At 36.7% G+C, this 19,562-nt stretch overlaps 2 protein-coding genes across 3 annotated transcripts in view; both read left to right on the forward strand.

Annotated features, from left to right (window-relative positions):
- Nucleotides 1-3,297, forward strand: part of LOC127423918 (rap guanine nucleotide exchange factor 1-like) — a 48,336-nt gene extending 45,039 nt beyond the window's left edge. For both annotated transcript variants that reach the window (XM_051668605.1, XM_051668606.1), the window contains one exon: nt 1,665-3,297. In XM_051668605.1, coding sequence (XP_051524565.1) covers nt 1,665-1,815 — 151 coding nt within the window. In that variant the 3' untranslated portion in view covers nt 1,816-3,297. The remainder of the gene's footprint in view (nt 1-1,664) is intronic.
- A 2,328-nt stretch (nt 3,298-5,625) lies between these two features.
- Nucleotides 5,626-19,533, forward strand: LOC127423927 (anaphase-promoting complex subunit 7-like). The gene is made up of 11 exons (XM_051668628.1): nt 5,626-5,821; nt 7,611-7,800; nt 8,156-8,275; nt 11,700-11,811; nt 11,916-12,069; nt 13,483-13,625; nt 14,423-14,540; nt 15,347-15,543; nt 15,657-15,881; nt 16,236-16,386; nt 17,567-19,533. The coding sequence occupies exons 1-11, from the start codon at nt 5,721-5,723 to the stop codon at nt 17,754-17,756; spliced, it is 1,701 nt and encodes a 566-aa protein (XP_051524588.1). The 5' UTR covers nt 5,626-5,720; the 3' UTR covers nt 17,757-19,533.
- The last annotated feature ends 29 nt before the right edge of the window (nt 19,534-19,562 follow it).

The raw sequence follows: 19,562 nt of genomic DNA on the forward strand, positions 1-19,562 counted from the left end.
TGGCCTGGTTGTTTTAGAAGCAAGCTTTCCAGTAGCTGGTCAACTAAATAAAGTGAAGCTTTCAAGCAGAATATAGAGTTAACGTAACAAAACGTACCATCCTCCATCGTGGACTCCAACAACGCAGAGTCCAGGGCACTCTCCCTCCCATTGCTCACCGGTCTATTGCCATAGATAGCGTCCATTTGATCGAACCACTTTCACTTTCTTCTGTATGAACCACTCCGCTGTTGTGGTGCTTGATGGTTCTGTAGTCACTTTTACGTTATTTGGTAGGTCCGGTGGTAGCCATGTGCGGCCAACAACTGAGACACTTCCTGAAAGACTTTTTCGTTTCACGTCATTTCGTTCGTCGCTAACGAGAGGAACGTCTGCACCTCGTTTATTGACCACACCGTGGTTTGGCGCACAGCCATTTCTTTTTACAATTCGAAAGTTGCGTGAACTAATGATACTGCTATCGCTGTTGCTAACTTCAAAACTAGCGGGTTGATGTCCCGTGTCGCAAATACAGTGACGCTGGTAGTGACGATTCTCTCTGACCAATCAGTGATCTGCAGGGTTTTGACGTCACATTTAGTATCGGCTTGGCTCGCTTGGAACCTCGACCGAGGTGGTACTAATGGATGGCATGAGGGTCAGCAAATGATGAGAGAGTTTTAATTTTGAGGTGAACGCTCCCTTTAAATTTTGGTCGGTTCCTCACACAACACCATCGCATGGCTTCAGAAGAATTGAAATACAGCGCACAATCACAATTATCTCATATTTAATCTCGTGTTTCACGGATGAAAAAAGTTTTACTCATTTTGAATGAGGAGGGTGAGGAAATGATGGCAGAAATCAAGCGTAGCTTCAGTTCAGGCAGGTCACATGACCCACACTTGCAATCAGCTGTTGCTCAGCTGATTATGACGTCTACCAATACAATTCAGATGCTCATCAGAGCAGTTCTATTTAAGTCCTCCATTTATGTTCAGTGCCTCAGTTACCTTTCCACTGGCATGGATGCAAGCTGCACTTGACACCCTCCTCCATCCCCAGCTCCACCTCTGTATGGTAGCTTTGCTTTTGAGTTTCTCTTCATCTGTCTTGTTATTCTGGGCTCTAAGACTACAATTCTTTTGAAATTCTTATCTTCAACGTGTTGCCATGTTGATGCACCTTGCTCTTGAATTGCAAACCAATAAACAGTATTTGAATTTTTTTTTGTCCATTTAATCTATTATGCAATGAAGGATTGTAATATGTTGCACTGTCAGAATGTTTAAAAAGACTTTTACAATATTGTAGTATTTCTGCTGGTTATTTGCTGCACTTACTGCTCTGTCCATGCATGAACGGGCAGAGAGTTTGCCCAGAACAGAACCATACTGCCAACACCAACAGATGCTTCATCACTAAGTCAATAAAAACTCTTAAGTCTTTCTTTCATTTGACGTTCAAGTGTTCCTGACTGAAATAAAGATTTTTGGTTGATCTATTATGAGTTAATAAAAAATAAATAAAAAAATTGAGAACCAATGTGTGTTATTATTGTTGTTAAAAGTTAAGAATAAACTATGTTAAGAATTGCCTCAGCATATTAAGATGGAATAGAAGAACATATTTTAACATTGACAAAAATTGCACTTATCACCTTTAATCAACTTTCTTTTTTACAGGCACTATGATCTCAAACACAATGACGACATTGTTTCCTTCTTCAACGACTTCGGTGATCATCTAGCTGAGGAGGCATTATGGGAGCTCTCTTTGAAAATCAAACCTCGTAACATCACAAGACGGAAAACAGAACGAGTGGAAAAGACATAGTTCGTCCAAGTAAATGAACTGCATTTAAACCCCACCCCCCTATGAAGTTGCAAGACACAGCAATCAAAAGTTACTGTAATGGCAGCTACGAGACTGGAAACAATGCTGTATTTCTGTTACAGTTTTTTTTTTTATGTTATAATATATATATATATAATTTTTTTTTTTTTTTTTTTTTGCACTGCATCTTAGCCTGTGAGTAAATTTGGAGTGGAACCATGCCAAGCACAAAGAGTTAAATCGGATACATGAGATTATGAGGTTTGAGATTATAACCTGGGATTTAAGGTGATATTCCAGGACCACCTCACCATCTGGATGTTGGCAGTGCAATCTGGAAACAACATGACTCCATGGCAAACTAATAACATTATGCCTCAACAGGCACGGTGGAGGTCTAAGTTCCCTTGAAGACTGATATTTGTATTTATTTTTTATATAACCAATGCACATAAAGACTCTTTGGGTTTAGAGGGATTGCTGTATGTTTAGCTACTGGATTGAACAGCTTTAAGCATGTATGGTAATATGTCATAATGAGGTCACAAGGTCATTGTCATTAATAGCACAGGATTTATTTGCTAATTCTGCATTTAACACGGTTCTACGTTGATCGCATTTATTACATTAATTCTTCGCCAGGAGTGTGTCAGTTTATTTGCATCAAGTTCTTTTAAATGTACTGTCAAGAAATGGCACTTCACTTTCATATTTCTGTTACATACTATTGCAGCCTGAGGCCTATTTAAAATTGGTTGTCTTCCAATTACTATTAATTATTGCCACTAATCAGGGAAACTCGCAATGTTTTTTTTTTTTTTTTAACCGTACAAGTTATTTATTTGTAATATTTATGTGCATAGATATGCTTGCAGTATGTTTTTTATTCCAAGTTTGTAAGCACCACTTGGAAAAGAAGAGTTGTGTTACTGGGTTTATGGTACATTTCAGTATTTTTTGCATAAGAAAAGGATAACATTTTGCACAGCAGCCAGGTACAAAATTTAATTCCTGTCTGACCTCCAAGAAATATCATCATGATCAAGGACCTGCTATCAAGTGCTTGAAGCTGTTCATGAAGTGGTGTTAACGTGATTTATTTGTTTTTATATAATGCAGTTTTCCTTTTGTTTTTAAAAGGATTTTTCATTGACATTTTCAGAGAGATTTTTCTCTGGCGTGTGATGATAAAATGTGCACTTTGAAGTTGATTGGAGGGACAAGAATAATAATAAAAAAAAAAAAAAACTGTTGGACAGATCACAGACGCACATATGAACCTGGAATCCTGCAATGATTTTTACGGCAGGAACCTGCTCTTACCTGCAAATTGGAATTAAGTTGGTTTAGATTTCCAAAGACCACAGACCACAAATCACCACTGTTTGAATATGATGATTATTCAGTTGCATATGATGTACAACTGACATGTACCTCTGTACAAGTAACCCTGTGAAACCTGGTAAAATAATATACATATCACTGATGTCTTTTGAGTGTTTGTCATGCATTGCTATTCTGCTACAGCATTGGTTATTCTGAATTCTAAAAGAAATGCTACGACTGCCATTTAAATATCTTGAGAGTGAATACTTGAATGTGTAAGTAGAAATGATAAACTAATAGATGTACTTAGACAGTTTGTCATATGTGAACAAGATTGTGTAGAATAACCCAAATATGAACCAATCAATAACCCTCTGAACCATTAATACGTAATTCATTGATGTTTCTCACAAGCTAAGCAAAATACAGTATATGTAGCGTCTTCCGCAAATATTGGCACCCTTTGTAAATATATGAGCAAAACAGGCTGTGGAAAAATGTCTTTTCTGTTCATCCTCTTGGTCTGTCATTCAAAATACTGGATATACAAACATCTAACCTTTATTTAAAGTAAAAATTGTATCATAGAACAAATATTTTTTCTTAAATATATGTGTGCCACAATTGTTGCCATCCCTTCATTGAATACTTCAAGCATCCTCCCATTGCTCCCATTTTCATCTTCTCTTATTGTGTAGAAATTGTCTGAACTGTAAGTGCTTGAGTATGTTGTTTGATGACAGAAAAGGTTATTTTTTTTTTTTTGTATTTTTTTTTTTTTTGGCAACCCTCTGAAACAAGTTGTGGTTATGTTATCTGACCCAACTAACATCTGCAATTGTCCAGCTGTGATCCTTGGAGATTCTTTGGTCATTCAAACCATGGAAATTGGCATTTTAACTGTTGATTAGTTTCTTATAGCCATTTCCCGAGGATGTGCAGTTCAACAACTTTTTGTCACACATCATTACTGGATTCCTAATCACTTTGGTGAACTTAAAAATATACAATATGAATGGGAATATACAGTCCTTTAGTTAGATTTTACTCATAAAAAAATTTGAAGGGTGTCAATAATTGTGAAGCACATGTTTTGGAGAAACATTAGGTTACAACTGGGCTAAAGACCCCCCCGGGGTAAAAGGCACTTTTGATTTTATTTTCTCCCAAAACACTAAATAGCAACAAAAAAAAGTACCTTTCCTTTTGTCACACTGCAAAGTTTTCCGGATGCATGAGATCATTGCGTGTAATGTTTAAACGTTGATTTTGAGGCAGTTTGATCTAATATTTAATCATTTTCAAAATGTTGCAAATTTCTGTAGCTAATGAAAATCCCTAAAATTGTCACATTTCTTTTGAGACAAAATATGTATCTGTTATTTTCTTCAAGGTGATTAAATCTAAAGTTTTTCAATAATTGTCCAATATGTGAAAAGTATTTGTGGTAAAAAGGCCCCATTAAACAAATTGTTTTTCTTAAGTGGGGGGAAGGTTTGTAATGAAGAATGTTCAAAGTGGGCTCACATTGACTGATCCAGTCACAATGGAGGTTCATTTGTTTATAGAATAGACTACTTGAGATGTAGTGAAATGTCAAATGTGAATGAAATTAACAGGAAATGGTGCACCTTTTTTGAAGTAGTTATTTTAAATAAACATTATTTTAATTTGTTACTCAAAAAAGCATCATGCTGTCCCAAAATTATTTGCATTAGTTGACAAATTTTGCACTGTAACTATTGTACCTATATCTAAACATATCACTACAAATCCCTTGGGGGGGGCCTTTTGTTATTATTTATTTTCACAGAAATTATGTTGCTCCATCAATTTTCAATAAAAAGAAATTATGTTTTTCGATCTTTCGGCATTTTGTGAAAATTTCCTTCAGGTATGCTTGTAGCCCAATTGTACCCTATTTATTTATTTCACATGTGTACTTAAATTCAAGTATAAGGGAATTAACTAGGTACTCTTCCCATGAAACATTGTGATTTACGTAATCGAATCAATGGTACATAAACAATGGTACAACTGTGGCCAAGTGTTTTTTTTTTTTTTTTTCCCAAGATATATTCTCTGAAAACAAGTTTTAATATCTAAAACTATTATGCTTCTAAAGTAAATTTATTTTATATATATTTTAAGACAAAAAAAAAAAAAAAAAACGGATGATTTTTTAAACTATATGTGGAGGCTTTTCATTTGACGAGTTACTATTTTTCTAGAGACTTTTATTTTGAAATCGCATTGTTTCCTTCCATTTAAAAAAACTTGCAGGCTTGTTTTTTTCCAAGATATATTCTCTGAAAACAAGTTTTAATGTCTAAAACTATATTGCTTCTCAAGTAAATTTATTTTATATATTTTTAATAAAAAAAATTAATAAAAAAATACGGGTGATTTTTTTTAATTTTGCGGGGGAGTTACTATTTTTCTAGAGACTTTTATTTTGAAATCGCATTGTTTCCTTCCATTTAAAAAAAACTCGCAGGCTTGTTGTTTTCTCTTCCGCATTATTATCGCGTCGCATCTGTAAACGATCACTTTTATCCCTGATTGAAAGATAATTAAAAATGAATGTAATCGATCATGTGCGGGAAATGGCAGCGGCCGGGCTGCACTCGAATGTGCGGATCATCAGCAGTTTACTCCTGACCATGAGCACCAATAACCTGTGAGTATCCCCAGTGTCTGTTTAAATGTCTAAAAATGCATATATACTAAATGTTAAAGTAATATAACATAATATAACGTATAAAACATTTAATACATAAATATATTAAATAATGATGTTAAACACATAAAAGCTGTCTGATCTGAAGTCTAATCTGAAAGTATTGTAAACAATGACTACTTAAAGGCACTATCTAACTCTAAAGTTCAAATTTGTCAGATCCACTACACAGAAACGTGTTATCCTGCGTGTTCACACTATTTTGGTGGAACAAAAAATGTATTAACTATTATGCTATATAAGACAGGAGTGCAACAATTCACCATGGTAACCATAGATTCCGCCAAAATACCATGGTTACCTCAGTTATTGCATTAAAAAGTGCAGTTGTTTTTGGACATAGTATATTAATATGTTAAGTCAAAGTACCATAGTATTATTCCCATCTGATGCCATCACTGTACTACCACAGTGCTTTTAACTTAAAGGGATAGTTCACCCAAAAATGAAAATACTCTCATCATTTACTCACCCTCATGCCATCCCAGCTGTGTATGACATTTTTTTTTCTTCTGCAGAACTTAAAAGAAGATTTTTAGAAGAATATCTCAGCATTGTTGCAATCTGTATACAATGCACGTGAATATTGACCAAAACTTTGAAGCTCTATAAAGCACATAAAGGCAGCATAATGCTAATCCATACAACTAAAGTGGTTTAATCCAAGTCTCTTGAAGCGATCCAATCAGTTTTGTTTGAAAACAGACCAAAATGTAAATCCTTTTTCACTGTACATATCTCGCGGCACAATCATGATTTCAAGCTCGATTACACTTCCTTATGCATGATGCATGTGCAGAGTGATAGATGGTGCTAGGAACTGTAAACAAGCTTGAAATTATGATCACCAAGGAAACTGCTGTTGTCAAGATTTATAATGAAAAAAAAAAGTTATATTTTGGGCTGTTCTCACCCAAAACTGATTAAATCCCTTCAGAAGACATGGATTAAAACAACTGGAGTTTTATGGATTACTTTTATGCTGCCTTTATGTGCTTTTTAGAGCTTCAAAGTTTTAGTCACAATTTCTTGCATTATCTGGACCTACAGAGCTGAGATACTCTTCTAAAAATCATCATTTGTGTTCAGCAGAAGAAAGTCATGAGGGTGAGTATATGATGAGAGAATTTTAATTTTTGGGTGAACTATTCCTGTAACCACATTTTTTCTTTTTTTATGATGGTGGTTGCTGATACCAAGATACCAAAGATAATAGTTTTATTGAAGTAATATATAAATAACTGTTGTGACTGTGGTATTTCAAGTCAAGTCAAAGATTTTATTGTCATAATGAATGTGTAATATCAACAAAAAGACAATGAGTGAACATAATTTACACAGACATCAAACTTACATAAATTAACATAATAAAGTAGAATGCAATAATAAACATGCATGCATAAAACGTATATAGTGCTGTATATACATGTATTTATATAATTTAAATATGTATAAAAGTATATTCAGTAGGTCTATGTTAAATGTAGCAATGATATAAGTGCATTTATTTATTTATTTTCTTTTTTTGGTCTAAAACTGGAGTGGTGCATTTTTTTAAGTAATTGTTAGGTTGTGTTAAAAGATATTCTGGTAGAGGAGGCAGTTTTTAAAGGTAGCATGAAAGCAAAATTGACCATATTTACTTTTTTAATACAGGTTCTGGTCTTATTGTGCACATTTCATTGGTGCATGCTATAATTAATAAAAAATGTCTTCGCAATCTTCGCAGGGAGCTCTTCTCACCGTCTCAGAAATACCAGCTGCTGGTGTACCATGCTGATGCCATCTTCCATGATAAAGAGTACAGAAATGCAGCCTGCAAATACAACATGGCTTTACAGCAGAAGAAAGTGCTCAGCAAAACTTCAAAAATGCGTCCCTCCAACACAGGTGGCACGACATCTGCTCTGCAAGCACAGGTGAGCTCTTCCAAACCCTCAATACCTCCCTTACACTAATTTCCAAGGTAAAAACAATTTAAACCAAAATACTATAGTTTGGTGCAGTATTTATTGTTTCTACAATAATATTGTGGTGACTTGCTTTTAGCAACCACTGTCATTAAAAAAATAGAAATGCTTATATATAATTTACATGATTTTATTGGATTGACAACTCTATCTGCTATGGTATTTCGGAGAAACCTCTAGTAGTTGACATGGTGAATTTTGTAGTGGATTCCAAATTTCAAATGTATATATCTGTGCAAAGGGGGGAAAAAAATCGAGTTAATGACATTCCTGTCCTAACGTGCATTGTACTCATTAACTACAGAATTTGCCATCAGAGATTGAAGTGAAATATAAAATCGCTGAATGTTACACTATTCTGAAGTTGGATAAAGATGCAATATCAGTGCTGGATGGGATCCCTTCTCGCCAGAGAACACCAAAGGTCTGTATTTTCTATTATATATATATATATATAATATATACAGTTGTGCTCAAAAGTTGGCATACCCTTGGAGAATTGGTAATATACAGTATCTCACAGAAGTGAGTACACCCCTCACATTTTAGTAAATATTTTATTATATCTTTTCATGTGACAACACTGAAGAAATGACACTTTGCTACAATGTAAAGTAGTGAGTGTACAGCTTGTATAACAGTGTAAATTTGCTGTCCCCTCAAAATAACTCAACACACAGCCATTAATGTCTAAACCGCTGGCAACAAAAGTGAGTACACCCCTAAGTGAAAATGTCCAAATTGGGCCCAAAGTGTTAATATTTTGTGTGGCCATCATTATTTTCCAGCACTGCCTTAACCCTCTTGGGCATGGAGTTCACCAGAGCTTCACAGGTTGCCACTGGAGTCCTCTTCCACTCCTCCATGATGACATCAAGGAGCTGGTGGATGTTAGAGACCTTGTGCTCCTCCACCTTCTGTTTGAGGATGCCCCACAGATGCTCAATAGGGTTTAGGTCTGGAGATATGCTTGGCCAGTCCATCACCTTTACCCTCAGCTTCTTTAGCAAGGCAGTTGTCGTCCTGGAGGTGTGTTTGGGGTCGTTATCATGTTGGAATACTGCCCTGCGGCCGAGTCTCCGAAGGGAGGGGATCATGCTCTGCTTCAGTATGTCACAGTACATGTTGGCATTCATGGTTCCCTTAATGAACTGTAGCTCCCCAGTGCCGGCAGCACTCATGCAGCCCCAGACCATGACACTCCCACCACCATGCTTGACTGTAGGCAAGACACACTTGTCTTTGTGCTCCTCACCTGGTTGCCGCCACACACGCTTGACACCATCTGAACCAAATAAGTTTATCTTGGTCTCATCAGACCATAGGACATGGTTCCAGTAATCCAGGTCCTTAGTCTGCTTGTCTTCAGCAAACTATTTGCGGGCTTTCTTGTGCATCATCTTTAGAAGAGGCTTCCTTCTGGGACGACAGCCATGCAGACCAATTTGATGCAGTGTGCAGCGTATGATCTGAGCACTGACAGGCTGACCTCCCACCCCTTCAACCTCTGCAGCAATGCTGGCAGCACTCATACGTCTATTTCCCAAAGACAACCTCTGGATATGATGCTGAGCACGTGCACTCAACTTCTTTGGTCGACCATGGCGAGGCCTGTTCTGAGAGGAACCTGTCCTGTTAAACCGCTGTATGGTCTTGGCCACCGTGCTGCAGCTCAGTTTCAGGGTCTTGGCAATCTTCTTATAGCCTAGGCCATCTTTATGTAGAGCAACAGTTCTTTTTTTCAGATCCTCAGAGAGTTCTTTGCCATGAGGTGCCATGTTGAACTTCCAGTGTCCAGTATGAGAGAGTGAGAGCGATAACACCAAATTTAACACACCTGCTCCCCATTCACACCTGAGACCTTGTAACACTAATGAATCACATGACACCTGGGAGGGAAAATGGCTAATTGTGCCCAATTTGGACATTTTCACTTAGGGGTGTACTCACTTTTGTTGCCAGCGGTTTAGACATTAATGGCTATGTGTTGAGTTATTTTGAGGGGACAGCAAATTTACACTGTTATACAAGCTGTACACTCACTACTTTACATTGTAGCAAAGTGTCATTTCTTCAGTGTTGTCACATGAAAAGATATAATAAAATATTTACTAAAATGTGAGGGGTGTACTCACTTCTGTGAGATACTGTATGTACCATTTTTAAAGAAAACATGATTGAGCAGGCAAAACACATTTCTTTTATTTCTTATGGGATTCATATTCAACTGTAGGTTATAACAGAATGGCACAATCATAAAACAAAACATGGCAACAAAGAAAAAAATGAAATGACCCCTGTTCAAAAGTCTGCATACCCTTAGTTCTTAATACTGTGTATTGCCCCCTTTAGCATCAATGACAGCATGCAGTCTTTTGTAATAGTTGTCTATGAGGCCCCAAATTCTTGCAGGTGGTATAGCTGCCCATTCGTCTTGGCAAAATGCCTCCAGGTCATGCCAAGTTTTTGGTCGTCTTGCATGAACCGTACATTTTAGATCTCCCCAGAGTGGCTCGATGATATTAAATTTCAGGAGACTGTGATGGCCACTCCAGAACCTTCATCTTTTTCTGCTGTAACCACTGGAGGATCAACTTGGCCTTGTGCTTAGGGTCATTGTAATGCTGGAAAGTCCAGGACCATCCCATGCGCAGCTTTTGTGCAGAAGAATGCAAATTGTCTGCCAGTATTTTCTGATAACATGCTGCATTCATCTTGCCATTAATTTTCACAAATTTTCCCGTGCCTTTAGAGCTCACACACCCCCAAAAACATCAGTGAGACACCACCATGCTTCACTGTGGTGATGGTATTCTTTTCACTATAGGCCTTGCTGACCTCTCTCCAAACATAGCGCTTATGGTTGTGACCATAAAGCTCTATTTTGGTCTCGCCACTCCAAATTAGAGTGTGCCAGAAGCTGTGAGGCGTGTCAAGGTGTTGTCGGGCAAATTGTAACCGGCCTTTTTTGTGGCATTGGCGCAGTAAAGGCTTCTTTCTGGCAACTCGACCATGCAGCTCATTTTGTTCAAGTATTGTCGTATTGTGCTCCTTGAAACAACCACACCATCTTTTTCCAGAGCAGCCTGTATTTCTCCTGTGGTTACCTTTGGGTTTTTCTTTGTATCCCGAACAATTCTTCTGGCAGTTGTGGCTGAAATCTTTCTTGGTCTACCTGACCTTGACTTGGTATCAAGAGATCCCAGAATTTTCCACTTCTTAATAAGTGATTGAATGGCATTTTCAAGGCTTTGGATATATTTTTATATCCTTTTCCATCTTTATAAAGTTCCATTACCTTGTTATGCAGGTCTTTTGACCGTTCTTTTCTGCTCCCAATGGCTCAGTATCTAGTCTGCTCAGTGCATCCACGTGAGAGCTAACAAACTCATTGACTATTTATACACAGACACTAATTGCAATTTAAAAAGCCACAGGTGTGGGAAATTAACCTTTAATTGCCATTTAAACTTGTGTGTGTCACCTCGTGTGTCTGTAACAAGGCCAAACATTCAAGGGAATGTAAACTTTTGATCAGGGCCATTTGGGTGATTTCTGTTATCATTATGATTTAAAAAGGAGCCAAACAACTATGTGATGATAAATGGCTTCATATGATCACTATCCTGAAATAAAAGACAGTTTTTTTTTTTTTTTTTTTTAGTTTTGTTTTTGCATGATGAGTCATATTTTCAAAATCAATGCCAAAATTTCACAATTTCTGCCAGGTTAGGCAAACTTTTGAGCACAACTGTTTTTATATATATATATATATATATATATATATAAAATTATTGCTTTTATAAACGAGCACATTGCTTAATGTTTGGCATATGTTTTATTTATAGATCAACATGATGCTGGCCAATCTTTACAGGAAGGCCGGCCAGGAGCGTTCAGCAGTTACAAGCTACAAGGAGGTCTTAAGACAATGTCCACTTGCTCTTGATGCTATTATTGGTTCGTATGAATGCGGCATGTTCTTGCAATGGTGTTTTGGCAGCTTGTCCTTTCTTTGTATTGAAAGTTGGCTTGAAAGCATCCCAATCTCTAATCTGTTGAAGGGCTTCTGTCTCTGTCGGTGAAGGGGGCGGAGGTCGCATCCATGACGATGGATGTGATTCAGAGCATCCCGAATCTTGATTGGCTGTCTGTTTGGATCAAAGCACATGCTTTCATGCATGGAGGGGACAATCAGAGAGCTATCAACACTATCTGGTGAGGATTTAACATAGGTTAAAAAGGCATATTAAAATAAAACTTAACATTAGTAAACCAACTTTTTTTTTCTAGTAGTGTTGGTTGGCCATGGAAGCATTTTTAAATAATAATTCATAGTTGGCAGAAACTTTGAAGAATCTTTATGCAGGATCTTTTATGGATTTTCAGTGAATACTGACCTAAATGTTGGTCCGTTCCTCACTCAAAGCTATCGTATGTCTTCAGAAGACTCGGAATATAGCACACAGTTCATGAGGACTAATTTATTTGGCACTTTTATGGTGTTTTTGTCCTTTTTGGAGCTTGACAGTTGTAGTCACTATGAACTGTTGTTGTAAAGCTGTGTAAAGATTCTTCAAAAATTCTCCTTGTTTGTGCAGTTAACCAGCTTTAATTTCTTAGCAATATGCTTTAGAAGGGTCAATGACATTATGTACATTTTTTTGTCCAGGGCTGCTTTTCTCAAAAGCAACGTAAGCCTAAGAAGATCGTAGAAACCATTGCCGCCAATGGTATCTATGATCAACTTAAGCTTACGATGCTTTTGGGAAACGCAGCCCAGGTCTATAATATTTTTCAAAAATGCATGACAAATGCAATTTACACAAAATAGTTACTTGAATACACTTCTTCTGTGAACATGTTTCCCGTTACTGAGTCCGAAATCATTTTGATGTTTTTTCTCGGGCTTAAAGTAAAAAATGTCAAGTGCTATGACCATCCAGAGACATTAAAATAAGTAATTAAAAGCTGAAGTGCAGTCTAATCTTTTATTTTTATTTCTTAAAATATAAGCAATGAAACAATTTAATTTTAAAATATAATTAATATTTAAAAAACATTTGTCCACCAAATCAGTCATGTGGTGTATCCAACATGTTGGAAGCCATTATGTTGTCATGTGACAAAAAGCAAAAAAAAAAAAAAAGCAACATTATTTTTGCCATATCATTAAATATAAAAATTTGGAATTTTTATGAAAAGGCACATTTTGTTCACGTCATATAGTGTAACCTTGAGAAAACTTCTTGATATTCTTGACTCAAAAATGCATTATATTTGTTATATTTTTTTTTTTTATTAATATGTTTGAAAACTTTTTTGAAATGAATGATTAAGGTTGCATACACTCTTGCATTCAAGCTGCAAGGAAAGTCTTTTTATACCTTTTACTTGATGGTTATACCATATGACACTTTTAAAGTCATTACATTTATTTTTTTTGTAGAAAATGCAATAAATGTTTTTTTAAATTTTGTGAAACCAACACGGACTCAAAGATAACATTTCTACAAAGTTAGCATGTGTTTTAACCCATGTTTATTCCCTCTGACAACCGTATTTGTCAGTGACCCACAATTATTTTTTAGTTATCTGTGCTTTTGTTGACTAATGCTTCTCCTTTTTTAGCTCCTTGGAGAAGAAGTCCCTCTTGAGGGATAATGTTGATTTGTTAGTCACCCTGGCTGATGTATACTTCAGGGCTGGAGACACCAAGAACTCCATCTTGAAGTTTGAGCAGGCACAGATGCTCGACCCTTACCTTATTAAAGGTACGAGGCTGTAAATAATTGACCCTTCGCTAAGCCCCACCCCCCTTGGTTACGGTCGCTCGCTCATTGGAATGAATGAGAGATTGCTGTGAACAGCACGATTTTTGGTTAAATATTCTCATAAACGGAATGAATAATATTCTTACGTGGGCTGGAATGAAGAGTGATATTGTAAGGCATATTTATCTGATATTTTTTGTAAAAGAAATTGTTACATTACACAGTAATTTGACTGAAAACTGTGCAGACTGTGAATCAGAATTGAGGCAAACAATTATCAGTCAAATAAAAAGAGAAAAGCTTCACTTGAAAGCGATTACAAACCTCATGACATTAGTGTAAGTGTAAAGAACTGCTTATGTCATATAACACACTCATTTTGATTCTGTGAACTCTTTATTTACTATCACCTTTACTAAGACCTGAATCAGTATGTAAATTAATTGATGTTAAGTTGTTAGCTTTAATTTACCTTGGAGGAAATGTAGGTGTCCTCGCTGATGTTTTTCATACTCATTTAGGAATGATACACTTTAATCCATAGCATGCTCTTCTCAATATTTATTTAAAGATTTTTTTTAAATGGAAGAAAAAACACTGCATGTGTCCTCTATAGGTACCTCATGTCACTATTACAAGTGACCCAGCAACAACGTTTTTTTTTTTTTTTTTTTTTTTTTAAGGTGGGGCTTAGCGAAGAATCAATTCTTTAAGGATTAGATCTATTGTGGAATGTTTCTTTAAATACGAATGCATTCTTCTGTCTTTTAGAATGAACTAATACATGTAATTTATAGGTATGGATGTGTATGGATACCTTATGGCCAGAGAGGGTCACTTAGAAGATGTTGAGGTTCTTGGAGGACGACTATTCAACATATCTGACCAGCATGCTGAGCCCTGGGTTATTTCTGGGTGAGTCTGACCTTCTTAACTATCCCTTTAAAGGCATAGTTCACCCAAAGATGAAAATTCTCTCATCATTTACTTACCCTCATGCCATCCAAGATGTGTATGACTTCCTTTCTTCTGCAGAATGCAAACAAAGATTTTTAGAAGAATATCTCAGCTCTGTAGGTCCACACAATGCAAGTGAATGGTGACCAGAATTTTGAAGCTCCAAAAAGCACATAAAGGCAGCATAAAAGTAATCCATATGACTTCAGTGGTTTAATCCATGTCTTCTGAAGTGATCTATTAGGTCTTGGGTGAGAACAGACCACAATATAACTCCTTTTTCACTGTACATGTTGCTATTGCAGTCTTTAGGCACGGTCATGATTTAAAGCTTGATTACACTTCTTAGTGCTTGACGCATGCATAGAGCACTAGAAAGTGTAATCGAGCTTGAAATTATGATTGCCAAGGAGACTGTAGATGTCAAGATTTATAGTGAAAAAGAGTTACTTTTTGGTCTGTTTTTACCTAAAACTGATTGGATCGCTGTTTTCACCCACTGGAATCGTATGGGTTACTTTTATGCTGCCTTTATGTGCTTTTTGGAGCTTCAAAGATTTGCTCACAATGCACTTGCATTGTATGGACCTACATAAAAATCTTCTTTTGTGTTCTGCAGAAGAAAGAAAGTCATACACATCTGGGATGGCCTGAGGGTGAGTAAATGATGAGAGAATTTTAATGTTTGGGTAAACTATCCCTTAAAGAATGAGCATTTAAGTCTTTTAAATCTCACCCTCTTTGAATTTTGATGTCTCTCTCAGATGTCACAGTTTCTACAGTAAACGCTACTCTCGAGCCCTCTATCTGGGTGCTAAAGCCATTCAGCTGAACAGTAACAGTGTGCAGGCTCTCCTCCTGAAGGGGGCGGCACTTCGTAACATGGGACGAGTGCAGGAGGCTATCATACATTTCAGAGAAGCCATGAGACTGGCACCCTGTCGTCTGGACTGCTATGAAGGCAAGAAAGAATTTTAGTTTTATCATATTGCATATATACTGTAGGTTAGACAAAGCCTGCACTAATTTCTGTCCATTTGGATTTGGTTTAAAGCATTAATTCTTTGTTTGCAGGCTTGATTGACTGCTACCTTGCTTCTAATGGCATCCGTGAGGCAATGGGAATGGCCAATAACATTTACAAGACCCTGGGTGCTAATGCCCAAACTCTCACCATCCTGGCCACAGTGTGTCTGGAAGACCCCATGACTCAAGAGAAAGCCAAGACACTGCTGGATAAAGCTCTCGCTCAGCGACCCGACTACATCAAAGCTGTTGTAAAGAAAGCTGAGCTCCTTAGTACGTCATTCTTTCAGATCCATTTCCAAACCATTAATCACTAACTCATTTCAAGCATTTAAGCATACGCCTTTTTACGATCATGAGAAACATGCATTTTGTGAAATGTGTCCAAACTGTTGACTGGTAGTTTATAATAAATTTTAGTAATGGCAAATCAATTTGTTTGCAAATGTAAAAAAAAAATGGCTAAAGATATTTTAAAGCAAAATTGTTTGCCATCCATTAACAAGGACATTAGTTAGAATGACCACTTCTGTTAATCCAGTAGCGGGCACTTTTATCAGCCAATAATCTCAACGAGGCCAAATATTGGCCTATAACTACTTAACACGTTATTTATTTTTATTCCAGGTCGAGAACAGAAATACGAGGAAGGGATCGCACTTTTACGAAACACTTTAGCCAATCAGAGCGACTGTGTGCTTCACAGAATGCTGGGAGATTTTCTGGTTGCTGTTAACGATTATCAGGAGGCCATGGACCAGTACAGTATAGCGCTCAGGTAACATCACTACTGGCAGCCACACCTTACATAAAAATGATGTCAAGCAGCTAAGCCAAACTTGAACAAATATCATTTTTGATTACAAAGCTAACCATAATTTCTGAATTCTGTATTTTGATCATTTTTTGTGGGGTTTAAATCAAACAAGTGTAGGTGGTGTAACTGTCGAAAAATTATGAAAAAAAGAAGTCTCGTTAAATGCTGAAATTCTGCAGACTAATGTGAAAACTTAAAGGGATTGTTCACCCAAAAATGAAACATTTCTCATCATTTGCTCTCCCTCATGCCATCCCAGATGCGTGACTTTCTTTCTTCTGCAGAACACAAATGATGATTTTTAGAAGATTTTTTTTCAGTTCTGTAGGTCCACACAAATGCAAGTGAATGGGTGCCAAAATGTTGAAGCTTGAAAATGCACATAAAGGCAGCATAAAAGTAATTCATAAGACTCCAGTGGTGAAATCCATGTCTTCTGAAATGATATGATAGGTGTAGGTGAGAAACAGATCAATATTTAAGTCCTTTTTTTACTATAAATTCTCCTCCCTGCCCAGTAGGTGGTGATATGCATGAAGAATGCAAATCACCAAAACAAAAGAAGAAGAATGTGAAGGTAAAAATAAAAGTGGAGATCTATAGTAAAAAAAGGGCTTAAATATTGATCTGTTTCTCACCCACACCTATCATATCGCTTCAGAAGATATGGATTTAACCACTGCAGTCTTATGGATTACTTTTATGCTGTGTTTATGTGAATTTTGTAGCTTCAAAAGTTTGGCACCCATTCACTTGCATTGTATGGACCTACAGAGCTGAAATATTCTTCTAAAAATCTTCATTTGTGTTCTGCAGAAGAAAGAAAGTTATACATATCTGGGATGGCATGAGGGTGAGTTAATGATGAGAATTTGTATTTTGGGGTGAACTATTCCTTTAAATATAAGGCATGAGTAGTTGTGCATAATCTTTTATTATTTCCTTAAAAAATAAGATGTGAAGCAGTTGTGTTTTAAAGTTTTATAAATATTAAAAAACTTGTGTCCTCTATATCAAAGTCAGTGTGGTGCAACCAACATGCAGAAAGCCATTTTTGTTGTAATGTAGCAAGAAACCCATAAAACAGGAAGTCATAACTGTGTCAAGGTAACATATTCAGATGTCCCATCTTGTTGTGTAGCCTCGATCCGAACGACCAGAAGTCTCTGGAGGGCATGCAGAAGATGGAGAAGGAGGAAAGCCCCACAGACGCGACAGTCGAGCTGGACGGTGATGATATGGAGGGCAGCGGGGAGGAGGGAGACCTTGAGGGCAGTGACAGTGAGGCGGCGCAGTGGGCCGACCAAGAGCAGTGGTTCGGGATGCAGTAACCCCAAAAACCCACTAACTGACTTCCAAGAGCACTTCTGAGTTCTGTGTGTGTCACAGGTCACATCCACACTGCCGCTGCAGTGCTCACTGCTGCTCTCCAGTGGTGAGTTATGCACATTGTCAGTTTGGGGTAATTGGATTTGTGGATGACATTTCGATTTGATGTCATTTTGACTTTATTTGTTTGATACCTTGCCCCCAGTCTTTCCAGTTATGTCATATCAAGAGATTATTTAGTATATAACTGATAATCAGTATGTAATTATCTCAGACCGGACTCTACAAGTACACAGTTCTACAAAGATCAGATCATATTTCAACATACAGGCCTGCATGTCTTGGACTGAATCCACAGTTTAACGCTTAATGCTAGTTGTTTGTTTGATATCAGTGAGTATTTGGCATCAAAGAAAAGTTGTCAGTATTGTTTGGTTTTAAACATCATGAACTACACATCTGCTGTTTTTGGGGCAAAATACATGACTAGGCAACTCGGCTATCTGCCCACTATATTCATAAATTTGTCAAATCTGTAATTATTATGCATGCTCTGTTGAGGCTTTTTACTTTCAACTGTTACAGTGAAGATGATGTTGTTAAAGAGAGTTATCTGCGTGGCTGTGGAAATGCCTTAAACCACAAACCACAAAATCCTTTCCCTAACTTTTCTTATACTGAATCACTTGAAGTAACGTCCAGGTTACATTTCACCCCATAATCGAAAACAAATTGATTTAGCATAATGGAAGTGAAGCCTGTTTTTAGTACCAGTAAGATTTTTTTGCACTATAACGCCATTTTTAGGACAATTAGTCACATTTGCCTTACCGTAATATGCCTTTTAGTTTTTTTGTAATTACCATTGGTCCCAATAGTGAATCTCATTTCTGTAATGCAGTGCAAAAAGTCTTAAAGGCATAGTTCATCCAAAAATGAAAATTCTCACATGATTTACTCTCCCTCCTGGCATCCCAGATGTGTATGACTTTCTTCTGCAAAACACAAATTAAGATTCTTAGAAGAAAATTAAAGCTCTGTAGGTCCATACAATGCAAGTGAATGGGTGCCAAAATTTTGAAGCTCCAGAATGCACATAAAGGTGGCATAAAATAATCCATATATTCAGATGTGATATGATAGGTGTGGGTGAGAAACAGATCAATAATAATGTCATTTTTTATCATAAATTAACCTCCCTGCCCAATAGGGGGCGATATGCACAATAAATGTGAATCACCAAAAAACAGAAGAAGAAAGTGGCAATTGACTGAGCAGGGAGGAGAACTTATAGTAAAAAAAAAAAGACTTAAATGTTGATCTGTTTCTCACCCACACCTATCACATCACTTCTGAAGATATAGATTAAACCACCAGAGTCGTCTGGAGCACTTTTATGATGGATTTTGAAGCTTCAAAATTTGGCACCCATTCACTTGCATTGTATGGACCTACAGAGCAAAACTATTCTTCAAAAAATCTTAGTTCTTAGGTAAAAGGAAGTCATACACATCTTGGATGGCATGAGGATGAGTAAATGATGAGAATTTTCATTTTTGGGCAAACTAACCCTGTAATGGTCCTAAAAAAATATTGTTTGTTGATTTTGGGGTGAAATATGACCTTTTTTTGAGATACAAGATATGTAATCATACAAATTCAGTTTCTGTAACCGTAAGTGCTTATTTTGCAGTGTTTGTTTTATTTTGATGTTTACAGTACACAATATAGAAAAAGTCTATTTTTTAATGTTTTGGAATTAAAATCATGTCAAAGTTGTGTGTTCGTGTTGAAATAGTGTTCGTAAA

Source organism: Myxocyprinus asiaticus, chromosome 33 (genome assembly GCF_019703515.2).
Source record: "Myxocyprinus asiaticus isolate MX2 ecotype Aquarium Trade chromosome 33, UBuf_Myxa_2, whole genome shotgun sequence".
Lineage (NCBI taxonomy): Eukaryota > Metazoa > Chordata > Actinopteri > Cypriniformes > Catostomidae > Myxocyprinus > Myxocyprinus asiaticus.